We start from the raw sequence: 15,436 nt of genomic DNA on the forward strand, positions 1-15,436 counted from the left end.
GCACGATAGCATAGATTCAAGGCATAGTGTACAGACAAAGGTAAGGTAGGATGTGAGTACATTGGAGGTAAACCTAGGCATTGAGTAATGATGAGAGAGGTATAGTACACACTAAAGAACCCTGAAACTTTAACCGTAAAACTATTTGTATTATTATGACATTACACCGTTTCCTCTGGAATGAATCATGCAGCAACTACTTCAAATGGTTTCCCCATCATTATACATACATTCAGCACCGTTCTACAACTGATGTGTAAACAATCCAATGTTTTTCCTATTCATTCATTAATTCACTTAAATCCCATTTCCCTGATAGGTAGGGTTTAATCTCATGCCTAAAACATAACACTGTCAAATAGGAACAGGATTGTTCAATGATATCCTGTACATTTTTCTCTGTGGGTGTTGAGTTTTTGAGCTCCTTTTTGTCCTTCTCTTTGGTCTGTAGAGTTTTGCTGCAGAGCCTGGTCTCTCCATTTGGAGTGTCAAGGAAGCAGTGGCCGGTTCATCTGTGAGCCAGAACAGCTCACCGTGGCTGGGGACCACTCTGGCTGCAGGTAGGGCCGGGCCTTCACCACCCTCCAGCACTTGAAAGGAAAAGCTCACTTCTCGTAGTGTTAACAACAACCACAGAAATGCTCTCAATGCATTACTGTTTTACAGTGAGATCTATTTTTGTGATATATATTTTTTTAAACAGTAAATTACAGGTAAACATAAATACAAATAACCTGAATCAAGTCTTCATAGTGACATTTCTTGATGCTTAATAGGTTAGGATCAGGGTGAGATATTATTGCGTCAGAGAGGATGCCAGTTTGGAGGATAGGATACAGTACCTTTAGCACTGGTGCTTTGCTGCCCCCTGTTGACACAAAGACCACACAGTGGGCTAAGTTCACCATGGGAAATGTCATGGTCACACGTTGTGGTGGGGGCTTGGGCGAGTCACCGATTGGGGCCACAATTTTCTAGGTTTCCTAAAAGAGGAGTAAAACCAAAACACAAGAACGGTCCATGCATAGCCAGTGGAGTGACTAAAACAACACATGCATGGCAGGACAGGTGTATACATGTGTGTGACGGAACACATTAAATAAACACACTACTGGTCAGAACCAGACTTGAATTAACTGAAAGGAAGAATCTAAAGACAATTTTTTTCAACCTTACACTGAGACGCCACAAAATACTGGCTATACATTCATTTATAGCCCCAAACCTCTGAATCCATATTTTAACCTACTGCATATTATCTATAAGTGTCTTTAAAAGATGTTCTAATTATGATAGACTGAAGGCTGGGTTCCCAGGGGGATTTTTAACAATGGGTGTGTGAAGTGGTGTGAGATTTTCTAACATGGTTAAAAGCCCCATATGTCGGTCTGACAGTAATTTGCAATCATGCATTCATGGCTTTGCACTACAATACATTATGTTTGTGTCAACATGAACGTCTTCCCTTACATGTGCTAAACACAAATATTTGTATTTAACTAACTGTAGAGTGGTTATGGCTCATTTCCAGTTCAGATAACATGAAACTGGGAGAGGGCGGCTGCTTGGGACATGTATGCTGAGGGTTTTCTGATCTCCCATAACAGAAGACAGTCCTTCCTTCATGAAAGACTATCTGATGAGAATAGTACCTAACAGCTTTAATTACACCCAGACCAAGCAATGCCTTTTTAAACGTTTTTTAACCCTCATGGAGAACAGATGTAATGTCATGATCTGATCATCACAAGACCATATGGATAAAAAAAAAGAAGACGTATTAGTAACATTGATGTAAATAATTATCAGTTTTAGCTCCTTTGATACCAGAATTACAACCTAGTGAGTGATACAGGTGGCGTTCCAGGTCGTCTAAAGAAGATTGCTTTATCATATAACATGCTAAACACTTCTCCAGGCGTTGTGAGATTTGATAAACAGTGCAACGCGACTGCAAAAAAAGACAACCTGGGAGTCAACATGGAATGAGGCTACAGTGCAATAAAGACGACCTGAAACTGGGCTGTAGACTGTGCTCACCTACAGCAGGGGATGGTCTGGGAGGAGAGAACAGGTGTGTCCATCAGGCCCCATGTCCAGCAGCAACAGATCAAACACAGAGATATCCTCCTTTCAGGACTCAGTGAAATGACGTTGCCACAAGCAGCACTGGAGGTATTGAGATGAGCGAGATGCAACACTTCGCTCCCACGCGGTCGCACAAAGTATCTGCACGGGTTCCCTTCACACTGTTCACAGCGTGGTAGACAGGGCACCGAATCAGCAGAGAAGTTGAGTCTTGCGATTCAACACTCTTAGTTGTTGCGGAAATTGACCCACTGTGCTGTTTACTTTCTGCATCTACGTCATATCGCTGAGTCTACCTTTAATACAAAAATAGACTATAATATCTCAGTGTTTCATGTCATAACTTTACTTTGTTTCATAACCATACAAGTGATAAATGAACTGTGTGTGTATATGTGTGTGTGTGAGTCTCTGTGTGTGTGTGTACCTCCTTCAGTTTGCGGGCATAATCCTCAGCACACTCCTGTACAGATAAAGAGGGGTCAATCGTCAGGACCCCACTGTCTGGGATGTTGATTTAGGAGAACAACCGATTCTGTTGACAAAAACAAAACATGATTGAATATAAAGAGCTATTTAACCTGATAGATGCAGAAGAACTGTCCTTACTTAAGGTTTTAATGAGAACTAGAAAAAGGTAAATGCCCTGCCCCTGAATTAAATATGTGTGCTCGAAGAAAAATACAGACATCAGGCTGTAGATAAGAATATGCACATGCACTGACTGTACAAAACATTAGGAACACCTTCCTAACATTGAGTTACACCCCCCTTTTCCCTCAGAACAGCCTCAATTTGTCGGGGCATGGACTCTACAAGGTTTCGAAAGCGTTCCACAGGGATGCTGGCCCATATTGACTCAAATGCTTCCCATAGTTGTGTCAAGTTGGCTGAATGTCCTTTGGGTGGTGGACCATTTATGATACACACAGGAAACTGTTGAGTGTGAAAAACCATGCAGTTCTTGACACACATTTGAACTGGTACGCCTGGCATCTAGTACCATACTGTTAGGGTTGCGAAAGTTCAACTGAGATAGGAACAGTAGCACACCTGAACTTGGTTAAAATAATTGTTTAATTCAAAAGTTAATAAATGGCAAATACAATTTCCGTATATACGGGTTCAATGTTTCATCACGCAGGATAAGACAGAGAACTGATTTGTTTCTGACAAAGATAGTATATTATACTCGTGACAGAGATTAGTTCCCACTTCCGAGCCGGCCTGTCAGAGTAGAGACTGGGCGTGGTTTAGACTCACCCAGCCTATCGTTGATGTTGGCACATAAGCTGGTCCCAGCTTCTTTGCGCTTTCTGGTGTCCTTTCGCTGTTGCTGTGTAGATTACGCTCCTTCACCCCAGAGACTGGGGTCAGACAGTTTTATAACATTGTCTGAGATATCTGCACCTGTTATACAATGTCCACTGTTCTCGCTCAAGGCTAACTACAGCTTCCCAGCTTCTTATCTGAGCTAACTGTTACTTCCAGCACACACACACAGACATCCAGGCGCCCAGACCAACAGTTTGTCAATATCCAATCACATATGATATAGTTGCTAATCACATTTGTTATAGTATTCAATCACATGTAATACAGTTGCTAATATTCAATCACGTGTGTTATAGTATTACTCAGAACCTCACATATGTTCTTCGTGTGTATAGCTTATCTGTTATTGTCCATTGTACACCACAGTCAGCAGTCTCCTGATTCACCCCCTCCTGTGTCTCTCTAAGATTAGCACAGTCTCGTCACACAGTACAGCGCCCACACTACTGATACCTTTGTTGCATACACACACATATTTCACACAGTACAGCGCTCTCTTTAACACACACACATTTCAGGCTGATATTCATGGTTAGGCCCTGAGCACTGGTAAAAGTGAGAACAATGGAAAATGCAGGTTCACAAGAGTCAGCAATTCAAACTTTAATGCATAAGAAGCCCTACTAGCTTATAGTTAGTTAAGCATGTCAAAAAACCTTATAAAAACCCCACAATACCCCATTCAACGGCACTTAAATATTTCGTCTTGCCCATTCACCCTCTGAACGGCACACATACTACACACAATCCATGTCTCAATTGTCCTTCTTTAACCTGTCTCCTCCCCTTCAGCTACACTGATCGAAGTGGATTTAACAACTGACATCAATAAGGGATCATAGCCTTCACCTGGTCAGTCTGTCATGGAAAGAGCAGGTGTTCCTAATATTTTGTACATTTAGTGTATATTAATTGTTATCTTTTGTGCATATCAGATTTACAGTAAACTCTGTGATTTTAATATATGCAGCTGCCGAGGCAAGGACCAGTAAACTATGAGATTCTGTTACCTTGTACAGTCCATAGGTACTCTCTCCATCGTCAAAGGGAACCAGCCTCTCATCACAGAAACCTGCTAGCCAGTGGCTGCAGTCCAGGTCTGGCAGGGCAGGCACCTCCTTGCTCCTTCCAGGCTGCCCCCTGAGAGGCCCAGGGAGAACCGGCCATGGTCCAACAGGGCCTTGTCAGCCCGAAATGCTACCAGGTGAGCCAGAGCTGGACCAAGCTCTGCTGCTGAAGAGAACACCACTACTCTTCTGCCTGACATCCTGACTGGAATAGAAGAGGGGAAAGAAAGAAGGTTGATGTACCGGAAAACAGTTTATTTTATAATCAGTGATGCACTTATTATACCAGCAAGGAGGAAGTGTCACTGTCAATCCACATCATTGTTTTACAATTCACCATGATATTGCAGAATTTCCCCAATTGCAGTGAAGAGGGCCAGCTACCAATAAATATAGCAAAAAAATGTAAGACTGGACTGGTCTATAATAATAATGATGGTGAGTACTCTTCGGGGGAACTTCACATCTCACTGTAGTCCGAATGTGACTACGCTTTCCATTGCCTGTACATCAGCCTACGTTCAAATGTAATTGTGTTAAACATTCTGGCTTGTACAGAAACTTTCCAAGTTTTTGCAGTGCTTAGTTTCAGGCTGTGTAACCAGAAACTGGTATAACAGTCTGATTTATTAGCAGAATCTCACTGATGCACGTTGTAATAGTGTACACTATGGTGCACGTAAAAGAGCTCTGCATTGCCATTGATAGCTTGCATCTCAATCTGGAGAGTAGGTGAAGCTCACCAGTTTCAGACAGGTATCAAATTCATACTATTAGCTCTAATAAAGAGTGTGGAAAAGCAACATTTTACTCAAAGTTAATCTTGTCGAATGACAACTTTTTTTTTTGGTCGGCGAACATTTTGCCACTCGCGGCACTTCCTGAAACTATTAATCCACTGGCCAATCAAATATCCAGGACCGCCCTGTTATGTTGCATTCTGGTAATTGTAGTGATTGTGATTACCTCAAATCCTATGTGTGTTATGTGCACTGCATATGGATTTAAGCCTAAAAACTGTCTTTAGTACATTATAATCGTCTTTGATTATCTGGATCGTATACGATATTAGATGGAAATCAACCAAATGATAATTAACAGTTGATGAACTACTTATAATAATTTAACCTCGATATAGTTATGGTAGTTGTTAAATTAAAATGTTCTAAAATTATTCTCCCAAATGCTTTTTAGATACAAAGTTGCCTCTTCTCTTTGCTGTGATTTCCCCTCCGATCCTGTAGATGGAACCATGTGTCTTTGTTGTGTGCATGTTTGTACAAAGAACTCGAGGCACACATTGTTATATTTAACAAACTAAATATTTGACAGCTCGTTGAAAGTAGTACATACAGTTATCAGCATATTTGAGTTTTATATATACCTTTGCCAAAATGTCGACAGCTTTTTGTTTTCAAGCACAGCTCGTTTCTGTTATGGACGCGTTATCAAAAACAGCTGTTTCAGAAATAAGCAAACTGGTCGACATCGAATCAAAGGTTTTAAAATTAGAAATAACGCGTGGTCGGAATGAAATAGCAGCACTTACAGAGAAACTGCAGTTGATGGAGAATTTGCTTTGGATCGACCGAGGGCACAGGCAGCACGCAACCACAGATACACGCACGATAACACCAACAAGAGTGAGAGATGGTTCAATGAACGATTATTGTGAAATACCTCAATCTGAGCCCAAAAGACCTGCAATCAAAAAAAGGTTTGCAAAGTTGACTCTTATTCAATATTCTATGGGCAGGTAATGACTCAGTTGTGTGTGTGTATGTGAATATATCTGGGTCAAATACGTGTGCTGTGTTTTAGTTCCCAAAGTGCACATGCCTAATTTGCTATATATTTTTTTAACCCAGGTCTGGATTATTTATACTGGCCACAAATCACAGATATTAGAATGATTCTGCATGAAACCCTGTGCTGCTTGAATCCTGTGGCTTCTGCTTGCTCTTTGGGTTTAGGCTGGGTAACTGTAAAGTAGTTCTTGATAAATGCTGATGTAAAAATAATTGTATGAAATACTTTATTTATTGAATGAACCCAACCCTTTTTATCTGGCAGAATTAAATATATATTTTTTCTTGTATGCTTAGTGAGAGTTCCTGGGAAAACATTTGTCCCCAAGAGATGCACGTCATCCATCCGGTTGAAGATAGTGCTCTTGTTTTGGAAACAGTGGTAAGTTATGAACTGTCATTCCTTCTGTCAAGTAGCCTTACTGTAATGTCGTTCAAGTTACCATTTTTTGCTGAGCTATTGTTATTTACCCTAAAGCCTACCACAGTGGTGAGAGACCAGCCTGAGTTGATTGTGATCAAGGAGGAACCTTCAGAGGTGGACATATGGGGTAGTGGGCCAAAGACCGAACTCATAAATGAAAAGGGTGAGTGTTGATGGGTTAAAAATCAGGGAGGACAGTGACTTCTGTTGGCATTGCTGAACATTTGGGTAACCTAGACGGTTGGGTAATCTAGTGCAATAATACAATAGGCAAAATGCAGAAGCATTGGCTTGTCTTGTGTAACTGAATAAAGATTGAACTGTTTAATTCTGTTCTAAAATATATACTTATACATGCCTTCCTGTGTCAAACAGGAGCAGCAACATCACTTGATACAGATGTTGCGTGTCTCGATGTGCATCAGCATTGTCCAGACGGCTCAGACAAACACCTTATGCTTACTGAGAGCCAAGTGAACCACAGCACTCCGCCCTCATCCAGAGTGCAATTGGAGGACCTGGACACGCATTGGATGCCGCCTGCATGTTCACAGAGCCAGGATGCACAGCAGATCACACCTGCTGCACAGAGAAACTCCATAACTGGAAACAACTCTGGTGGTATAACAAATGTGCCCTCTCAGAGTTTCAGTGTGGGAAAGTCGAACATGAAGATCCACAGCCTGAGAACGTCAGGAGCTAAAAGATTTGGCTGTATGCAATGTGGCAAGAACTTCAGGTGTTACAGTCAGCTGGAAATACACCAGCGAAGTCACACTGGAGAGAAACCGTACCGATGCACGCTGTGTGGAAAGAGATACGCACAGAAAGGGCATCTTTATACCCACCAACGCACCCACACTGGAGAAAAGCCATATCGCTGCCTCGACTGTGGCAAGAGCTTCATTCAAAAATGCACTCTCGATATGCACCAGCGCACCCACACTGGAGAAAAACCTTATGTTTGTGGGAAATGTGGGAAGGGATTTACTAAAAACTGTAACCTTAAGAAACACATGGGTGTACATACAGAGTTCAGCATGCATGTTTACAGTGAGTCCAGTTTTCAAGAGGACAGATGGTAAAATAGACCTCATCAGTACTAGTACCAACCAACCAGCCTCTGCAGCGGATTTGATGGACTTCAGTCATTAAAGGTTTTCCTCATAGAATAGAAGTCTTTGCTTTTCAGAAAAATAAAGGTGTCCCTTTTGCAACATTTGTTAGGTCTCTATTTTGCTGTCTGTCATATTTTTCCTCATTTCAAATGGGTTTTGGAGGTGAAATATAGCCCTGAAAAGTAACAGCCAACTGCCAAGGTGTCTAGTTTTTTTAATTGGCTCTAAACATTACTGCATTGAATTGTGGGATATTTGACAGTAAACCATGAATTAAAGCTCAACATAAGTGTGTTCGTGAAAAAAGTGTTTTCGTGACATTTACTTCATGGTTTACGGTAAAGTATCCCACAATTCAATGCGGTAATGTTTAAATTAATGAGCGAGAGGTCTATTCAGAGATACTTTTGAGAAGATGGAAAACTCCATTGCATTATTATTAACGCCCATTGTCTTCGTTGGTCACGCGTCGTCAATATGCCGCGCGGTGCATTCCGGGTGATTCTGGGACAAGGAGCGCTCTCAAAGAGTGAACGGGAGTCAATTTGGCGTTAGCGCAAAACTTATCATTCGTCAACAAGAAGTATAACATTACAAATATTTTCCGATATGGGAGATATTTAACGTGTTTTCTGTAATATCGTATAGCTTTTGCATCGTGACATTACGTACTATCGAGGAAAATAGGCATACCCCGTAGTTTGAGAAGGGATTGCGTGACGCAGCATGACAACTTGAACGCGATTGGTCGAGAGTCTGCTGGTGATGCGTTTTATAGGTTATCCATTCTTTTCCCAATGGGATTCCTATCTCCTAATTTATCTATTATCTCTGGTCTGTTTGAGCTAGCTAGCCACCCAATCAATGTCTATTATTATTCAGTTTTATTAATCTCGCCAGCCTATCATACGCGTTGGACTTAGTTTCTTTTTAAAAACAAAACCATGAATATGATGATAAATCGTGGAAGTTTTCAGACCCAGTTAGCTTCCATTATGGAAATGCTAAGCAAAGCTGCTGTGGTTGAAATCGGTAAACTTGTCGACGAGTGCTCGGCGGTTCTCCGTTCTGAAATATCCCAACAACACATGAATGAGAACGAGGCATTAAAGAAGAAATGTTACCTTCTAGAGATTGAATTAAAGACGGTAAAACTGCACGAACGTAAAAGGGTCATTGCCAGCCGCTGTCAGAATGGAGTTCAGGTCTCGGGACAAATATTTACGCATCAAGCAACTGAGAACCGAGGTGAGTATTTTTAGACGGTAACGTTAGATAGCTTTAATCAATGATAGGTTGCTAGCTAGCAACTGTAACCGATTAAAATACATTCCACGATTTACGAGTTAGACAAGTGTGGGCGGACTTTAAAGATACAACTAGTGATTTCAGCACCCAAAGAATAGCCCGCAATAGCTGCACATATTGTTCTGTGTAATTGCGGGCTATTCTTTGGGTAATGTAACGTTAATCAGTACATTATGTTGGTTTTTGTTAACTTTTTATGTGACGTCGGCCAAACACTCCATCTAAACGTGACTCAATTCTCAATTTCGGTACAGTTCCAGAAACATAAAGCCCTCTACTTTCATATCACATCAAAAACATTAAACAAACTACACAGGCCAGACGATATGATTATCAATATGTACTAATGGTAGTTAGATCTGAACCAGGGGAGACTTTAAAGGCCAGACGGATTACCAGGACGTGTACTCAAAGCATGCGCTGACCAGCTGGCAAGTGTCTTTGCTGACATTTTCAACCTATCCCTGACCTGGTTTGTAATACCAACTTGTTTCAAGCAGACCACCATAGTCCCCTTTCCCAAGAATTCCAACGTAACCTGCCTAAATTACTATCACCCTGTAACACTCACATGTATAGAAATGCTTTGAAAGGCTGGCCATTGCTCAAACAGATTAAGCAATCTCTATTGCACTCCACACTGCCCTCAACCACTTGGACAAACGGAATACCAATGTAAGAATGCTGTTCATTAACTACAGCTCAGCATTCAACATCATAGTCCCCTCCAGGCTCAGGACCCTGGGATTGATCACCTCCCTCATCAACTGGATCTTGGGCCCGGGGCCCCTCAGGGTTGTGTGCTTAGTCAGAGACCTGGCAATGTGGTGCCAGCGCAACAACCTCTCCCTCAACGTCAGCAAGAGAAAGGAGCTGATCGTAGACTACAGGAACAGAGGGGCGAGTATGCCCCCATCCACATTGATGGGGCAATAGTGTAGAGGGTCAAGATCACTAAGGAATTAACATGGTCCACACATTTGTGAAGAGGGCATGACAGCACCTCTTCCCCCTCAGGAGGCTGAAAAGATTTGGCATGGGCCCTCGGATCCTCAAAGTTCTACAGCTGCATCATTTAAGAGGATCTTGACTGGCTGCATCAATGCATTGGTATGGCAACTGCAAGGCACCTGACCGCAAGGCGCTACAGAGGGTGGTGAGTACGGCCCAGTACATCACTGAGGCCGAGCTCCCTGCCATCGAGGACCTCTACCGGGCAGTGTCAGAGGAAGAACCCAAAAATTGTCCGACTCCAGCCACCCAAGCGATATAGACTGTTTTTAGCTACCGCACGGCAAGCGGTACCAGTGCACCAAGTCTGGAACCAACAGGACCCTGAACAGCTTCTACCCCAAGCCGTAAGACTTCTAAATAGCGAATCAAATGGCTACTCGGACTACCTGCATTGACCCTTTTTTTGTACGGACTCTATACCCACACGTACTTACACTGACACCCCAACATACACACACTACATAAGCCAACACACACTTTCACACTTACCACATACGCTGCTGCCACTGTCTATTATCTATCCCATTGCCTAGTCATTTTACCCCTACCTATATGTACATAGCTACCTTAATTACCTCGTACCCCTGCCCATCGACTCAGTACGGGTATTCACTGTATATAGCCATGTTATTTTTTACAAGATATTCATTTATTCCATGTATCACTGTTTTTATTATTATTAAAACATGTATTTTTTATTTAACTGCATTGTTGGAAAAGGACCCGTAAGCAAGCAAGCATTTCACTGTTAGTCTACATTTGTTGTTTACGAAGCAAGTGACAAATACATTTTGATTTGATATGACAAATCTCTCTTTGGCCACAATGCTTCCGTTCATCTTCCCATTAGACAACTCTGCAAGCATGTATGTACTTACAAAAAAGGTCTAAATAAAAATAAGCAACCAGAAATGTTTTCAGTGTATTGTTTTTGACTGGAAGAGCTACCAAGAGGCACCTCTTCCGGTCAAAAACAATATTTAAATAAAAAAAAAATTCAGTTGCTTGTCAATTTTTCTTTAAACCTTTTTTGGAAGTACATACCGGGCGCAACAGCAGTAAATGACGATAGTTGCCTGCATATTTGGACATTTATAACGCTTGCAGAGCTGTTTAATGGGAAGATGAATGGATGCTGGTTCAGCCACGGTCAGTATATTCATGATAGATGTTTCCATTTTCAGAGAAGCAGTCTGCCCCCGCCATAGAGGGTGTCTTTGGTAAGGACTGGTGCATGGACCTATGGAGAGATGGAGAGTCCATCCCACTGGATAAAGAGGCAATTGGATCGGCCATCTTGGGCGATGATGAGGTCACTCGGATCAGATTTATTAATATCCTTGAATAGTGCATCTCTGCTATCCAGGCTGTCCCAATTTGTTCCCTTCCCCTGACCTTAGTCCTACCCATTCGATGTTTGCAGATCTGTAAGGTGAAAGACCAAGCAATATGGTGGAAGTGCCACACACCCCACTGGTGTTTATATCTATTCAGATCAAAGGGTTAAGGAGCGAATTGGGACTGGGAAGGGTTATACTCTTGGATCACAACAAAGGTTACAAAGGTTCTTCTGTTAGTTGGAATTAAAAAAAGAACCATGTGTTGTCTAATAACGGTCACTCACCTGTCTTGTGTAGGCAATAGACTTGGTGGACAATGAGCCTGAGTTGGTGTTTATCAAAGAGGAGCTGTTTGAGGATCAGCCAGTGGATCAGCAGAGGGGACATGCAAGCAACAGAAAAAGTATGTGTGTCGTGATCATTGAGAAATTCTGACAGCTCATTCATATGTAAAATAAACGACATCCTTTCATGAAAGAAGGGGGCAAGTTGCAATTGTAAGTCAGTCTCTGGATAAGCGTTGTATGCTACTATGACTTGTTAAGGAACTCTGGCTGTGGCGGTCATTACATTTTGTCAGCCTGTTATTGTCATGCAAACGACTGCTGGTCTCACGGTAATTGACTGTTAATCTCCAGGCTCCACTCATACAAGCCACTGATGCATGCCTTTGGAACATCTCCATTTAAAAAAAGTTGAATAAATCAATTGACTATACATCACAATAAATTCATTATTTTAGGCAGAGCTAAAGAAACATTATGATATGAAGAAAATGTATTTCAGACAAACAGAATATGAGTTGGACTACTGTATGTTATCTGGCTATGCGCCACGCCATAGGCTTGTTCATTTAGCAGACAAGATATGCTTATAAGATCCGTGCCATTATGATTTTATAGTAAGAAGAATATAATTGAACTTACCTGAATGATATAGAATGGATGTTGCGCATATGAAGTGGCTATGTTGAGCGTAAAATGGATAATTTGAAACAGGTCATATACACTAGATTTAGAGTTATTTGGCAACTTTAGTTGTGAACGATACAAGCCGTAGAAATCAAAAGACATATGGGCTGCTTGTGCTCTTGCCTCAGGCTGCACACGCTGTTCTCTCAAGTGATCATATTTTCACCCATCAGACTTTTCTCAATTGAATCTTGTCTTTACTGCTATGGAAATCAGTTTAGATTTATAATGCCCCATTTATCAAATGGGCAAGAACAGAGGCAAGACAAAAAAAGACATGTCATCCATATGCACTGGAAAAGTGGAGGGGGGAGATGGAAACTCAGTGGTGAGATATTCTGTAGCTAAAGGAAATGTCAATCTATTAATACGAAGAAGAAAAATACCTATTACTAGGCTATTCAAAAACAAATTCACTATAATTGTAGGCTAAATCTGAATTTGTTTAATTTAGGCCAGACCAATTATGTACCAATGAGATCTTAAATAATTGTTTCTGCCATGTGTAATATGTGGTAGAAATGTATAGCGGCACAATCATACATTTTTTTCCTCTGGCTTGGCCTCATATGGGTGTTTTTGAATGAATCATCACCTTAGAAAGCACTGTCCATTTCATTGTTAGGCTTTGAAACTACATCCACAATGGCCATGTTTTCCACTCAGTTTCAACCTTGAAGAAAGTTTTAAATCTCAGTTTTAAAAGCACATACTGTTTTGATGTTTGATGTGATTTTTCGATTGCGTTTGCATTGTTGTCAGTGGTTGGAGGCAAAGTAGAGCCCCCAGTACCAGGCCGTTAGCGACCTGATGAATTAGCGAGTTGGGTACTAGTAATGCATGTCCAGAGTGCTTAAAAGGAGATTACCATGACTCGACTGTCACATAGAATTGTACTGCCGTCGTGACTCATGACTGACGGTGTGGCAGTAATAGTCACTGCAACAGCAGTGACTATTACTGGGACTGGTTATTGAATTGTTTCACAGCTGTGATGCCGTTATTGATTGTTTTCATTTGTACTGTACAGGGAGTGTAGCAGTGGAGGATGCTCAAGCAGTAGAAAGAACAGCTGCCAGTCAACTTCATCTATACCAGGGGGACTTGAACACATACCCTTCAATGCCTGACCCTGCAGGCAGCCATCAGGTACAGCCTGACACAGAGCAGCCCACATCCATTGAGAGCCTCATGGAAGACCCCACTCTGGTTGGTCTGGTTGACAACACACCAGAGCCTGGCCCTGACACAGCCGATGGAATGTACATGGACTATCCTCCCCGCAACACATACGCACCAAGAAACCGGCCAAGCCACCAGCAGGGAACTGGAAAAGACCTGAAGCAGCAGTTTGACTGTTTGTTTTGTGGGAAGAGCTTTGGTTATTTAAGCTACTTGAAAGTCCACATCAGACGCCACTCTGGAGAGAAACCGTTTGGCTGCACAGTTTGCGGGAAGCGCTTCGCTCAGAAGACGTACCTGAAGCTGCATCAGCGTACACACTCTGGAGAGAAACCCTACAGTTGCACAGAATGTGGGAAGAGTTTCTCTCAGAAGAGTTCGTTGAATGTCCACCTCCGGAGTCACACCGGGGAGAAGCCTTATAGCTGTGTCGACTGTGGGAAGAGCTACACCTATAAACACGGTTTTAACACACACCAATGTTTCAATTAAGGGATTAGGGAGTAGTCATTTTATATTGTTAATTTGTTTTAAATTTACATTTCAACCTTGTTTTGAAAACTGGCAACCGAAACATCTTTAGCTTTATTGTAATCATGGTGGTTTTCAGTAGGTCAAGTTTGTTTTTAAACTGTTGCGCTACTGTGTGTCCTAATGAACATGACCCAGCTGTTACTCTTCACTACATGGCAGAGAACTGTTCCATTCGAGTTTTCCCTCTGCTCCGTCCATAGGATTGCACACACACTGTGCCTTCTTGTCACACAATTGGCAAGAGACTATATGCCCCACTGTTAGATGAAGAGATTTGAGTGACATTTTTGAGGTATTTTTGAATAGTGGTTGTCCTGATACCAGTTGTTTGTGCTACTGTGAAGAATGCCAGTGTGGTAGCCCGATCATGTAAACGTGTGCCAAATAATTTTCTGTAATGAATTATGAAATTAAAATAACACGTACAGTAATACATTTACTTATTTGTTCACATTACATTTGTATTATTCCATATTATAAAAATGTAAACATGGCAAAGATTAAGTTATACCCTTAATGCTGTTTTAATTATGAAAGCAAATTAAGTTTACAGCAGATAAATATTCCAGAAAAACAACTGACATAATCATGGAAGCATTATGTACAAAATAAGTATAAAATGCACTACTGGGAACAGAAATGGAAAACATCCATTTAATTATATCTTATGTCAATTGTACCAATGTATACAGAGGACAATGCAGATACAGTACCAACTGCCATCTTGCACCAAACATTGGCAGGTTCAATACATGAGCCGAAATTATGGAACATAGGATAGTGATAGGTGAACACTCCGTACTTATGCACCACGTTCTTTGCAAAATAAAACTTCATAATTTACCTTTTATTGTAGGTAAATCATACCAGATAGCCTAATACATCCTGTTAGTGTTGTAGCTAATTCAGACAAATCAAGTGTAATAAAAAATACACTTAAAGGCTACAACATACTGTAGCGTATTTGGGGGGGGTTTCCCGACTGGGACTCCCAGGTCCAGCGTCCAGATCCGAACCCCTTGACAAGGCCGTTAGGTGTTGGGTTAAGGTCGCTCCAATATTGTGAAGTATGACATACATTAGACACTATTTGGTTCTCCAGTTTGAGCAAAGCAGGCACACAATCCTTTAAAGGGGCAATCAGCAGTTCAGATAAAGAGGCCTCCCCACCCGTTTCGGTAAAAAGCTGAGGGGCTGGGCCTGGAGAAATGTAGGCTAACCACTCAAATTCATAGACCTATGGATGC

At 41.6% G+C, this 15,436-nt stretch overlaps 2 protein-coding genes and 1 long non-coding RNA gene across 3 annotated transcripts; 2 read left to right on the forward strand and 1 right to left on the reverse strand.

Annotated features, from left to right (window-relative positions):
• Positions 1–30: 30 nt before the first annotated feature.
• On the reverse strand, positions 31–6,177 carry LOC120034342. The gene is made up of 5 exons (XR_005474029.1): positions 6,040–6,177; positions 4,434–4,695; positions 2,516–2,623; positions 2,041–2,249; positions 31–983 (listed from the first exon to the last, which is right to left on the reverse strand). It is a non-coding gene; the product is annotated as an uncharacterized LOC120034342 (long non-coding RNA).
• Positions 5,791–7,921, forward strand: LOC120034340 (zinc finger protein 502). The gene is made up of 4 exons (XM_038980861.1): positions 5,791–6,207; positions 6,596–6,680; positions 6,777–6,885; positions 7,098–7,921. The coding sequence occupies exons 1-4, from the start codon at positions 5,885–5,887 to the stop codon at positions 7,805–7,807; spliced, it is 1,227 nt and encodes a 408-aa protein (XP_038836789.1). The 5' UTR covers positions 5,791–5,884; the 3' UTR covers positions 7,808–7,921.
• A 406-nt stretch (positions 7,922–8,327) lies between these two features.
• LOC120034341 (gastrula zinc finger protein xFG20-1-like) lies at positions 8,328–14,972 on the forward strand. The gene is made up of 4 exons (XM_038980862.1): positions 8,328–9,088; positions 11,347–11,474; positions 11,800–11,905; positions 13,504–14,972. Exons 1-4 carry the CDS (start codon positions 8,785–8,787, stop codon positions 14,145–14,147), a joined length of 1,182 nt encoding a protein of 393 aa, XP_038836790.1. The 5' UTR covers positions 8,328–8,784; the 3' UTR covers positions 14,148–14,972.
• Positions 14,973–15,436: the final 464 nt, after the last annotated feature.

Source organism: Salvelinus namaycush, chromosome 41 (genome assembly GCF_016432855.1).
Source record: "Salvelinus namaycush isolate Seneca chromosome 41, SaNama_1.0, whole genome shotgun sequence".
NCBI lineage: Eukaryota > Metazoa > Chordata > Actinopteri > Salmoniformes > Salmonidae > Salvelinus > Salvelinus namaycush.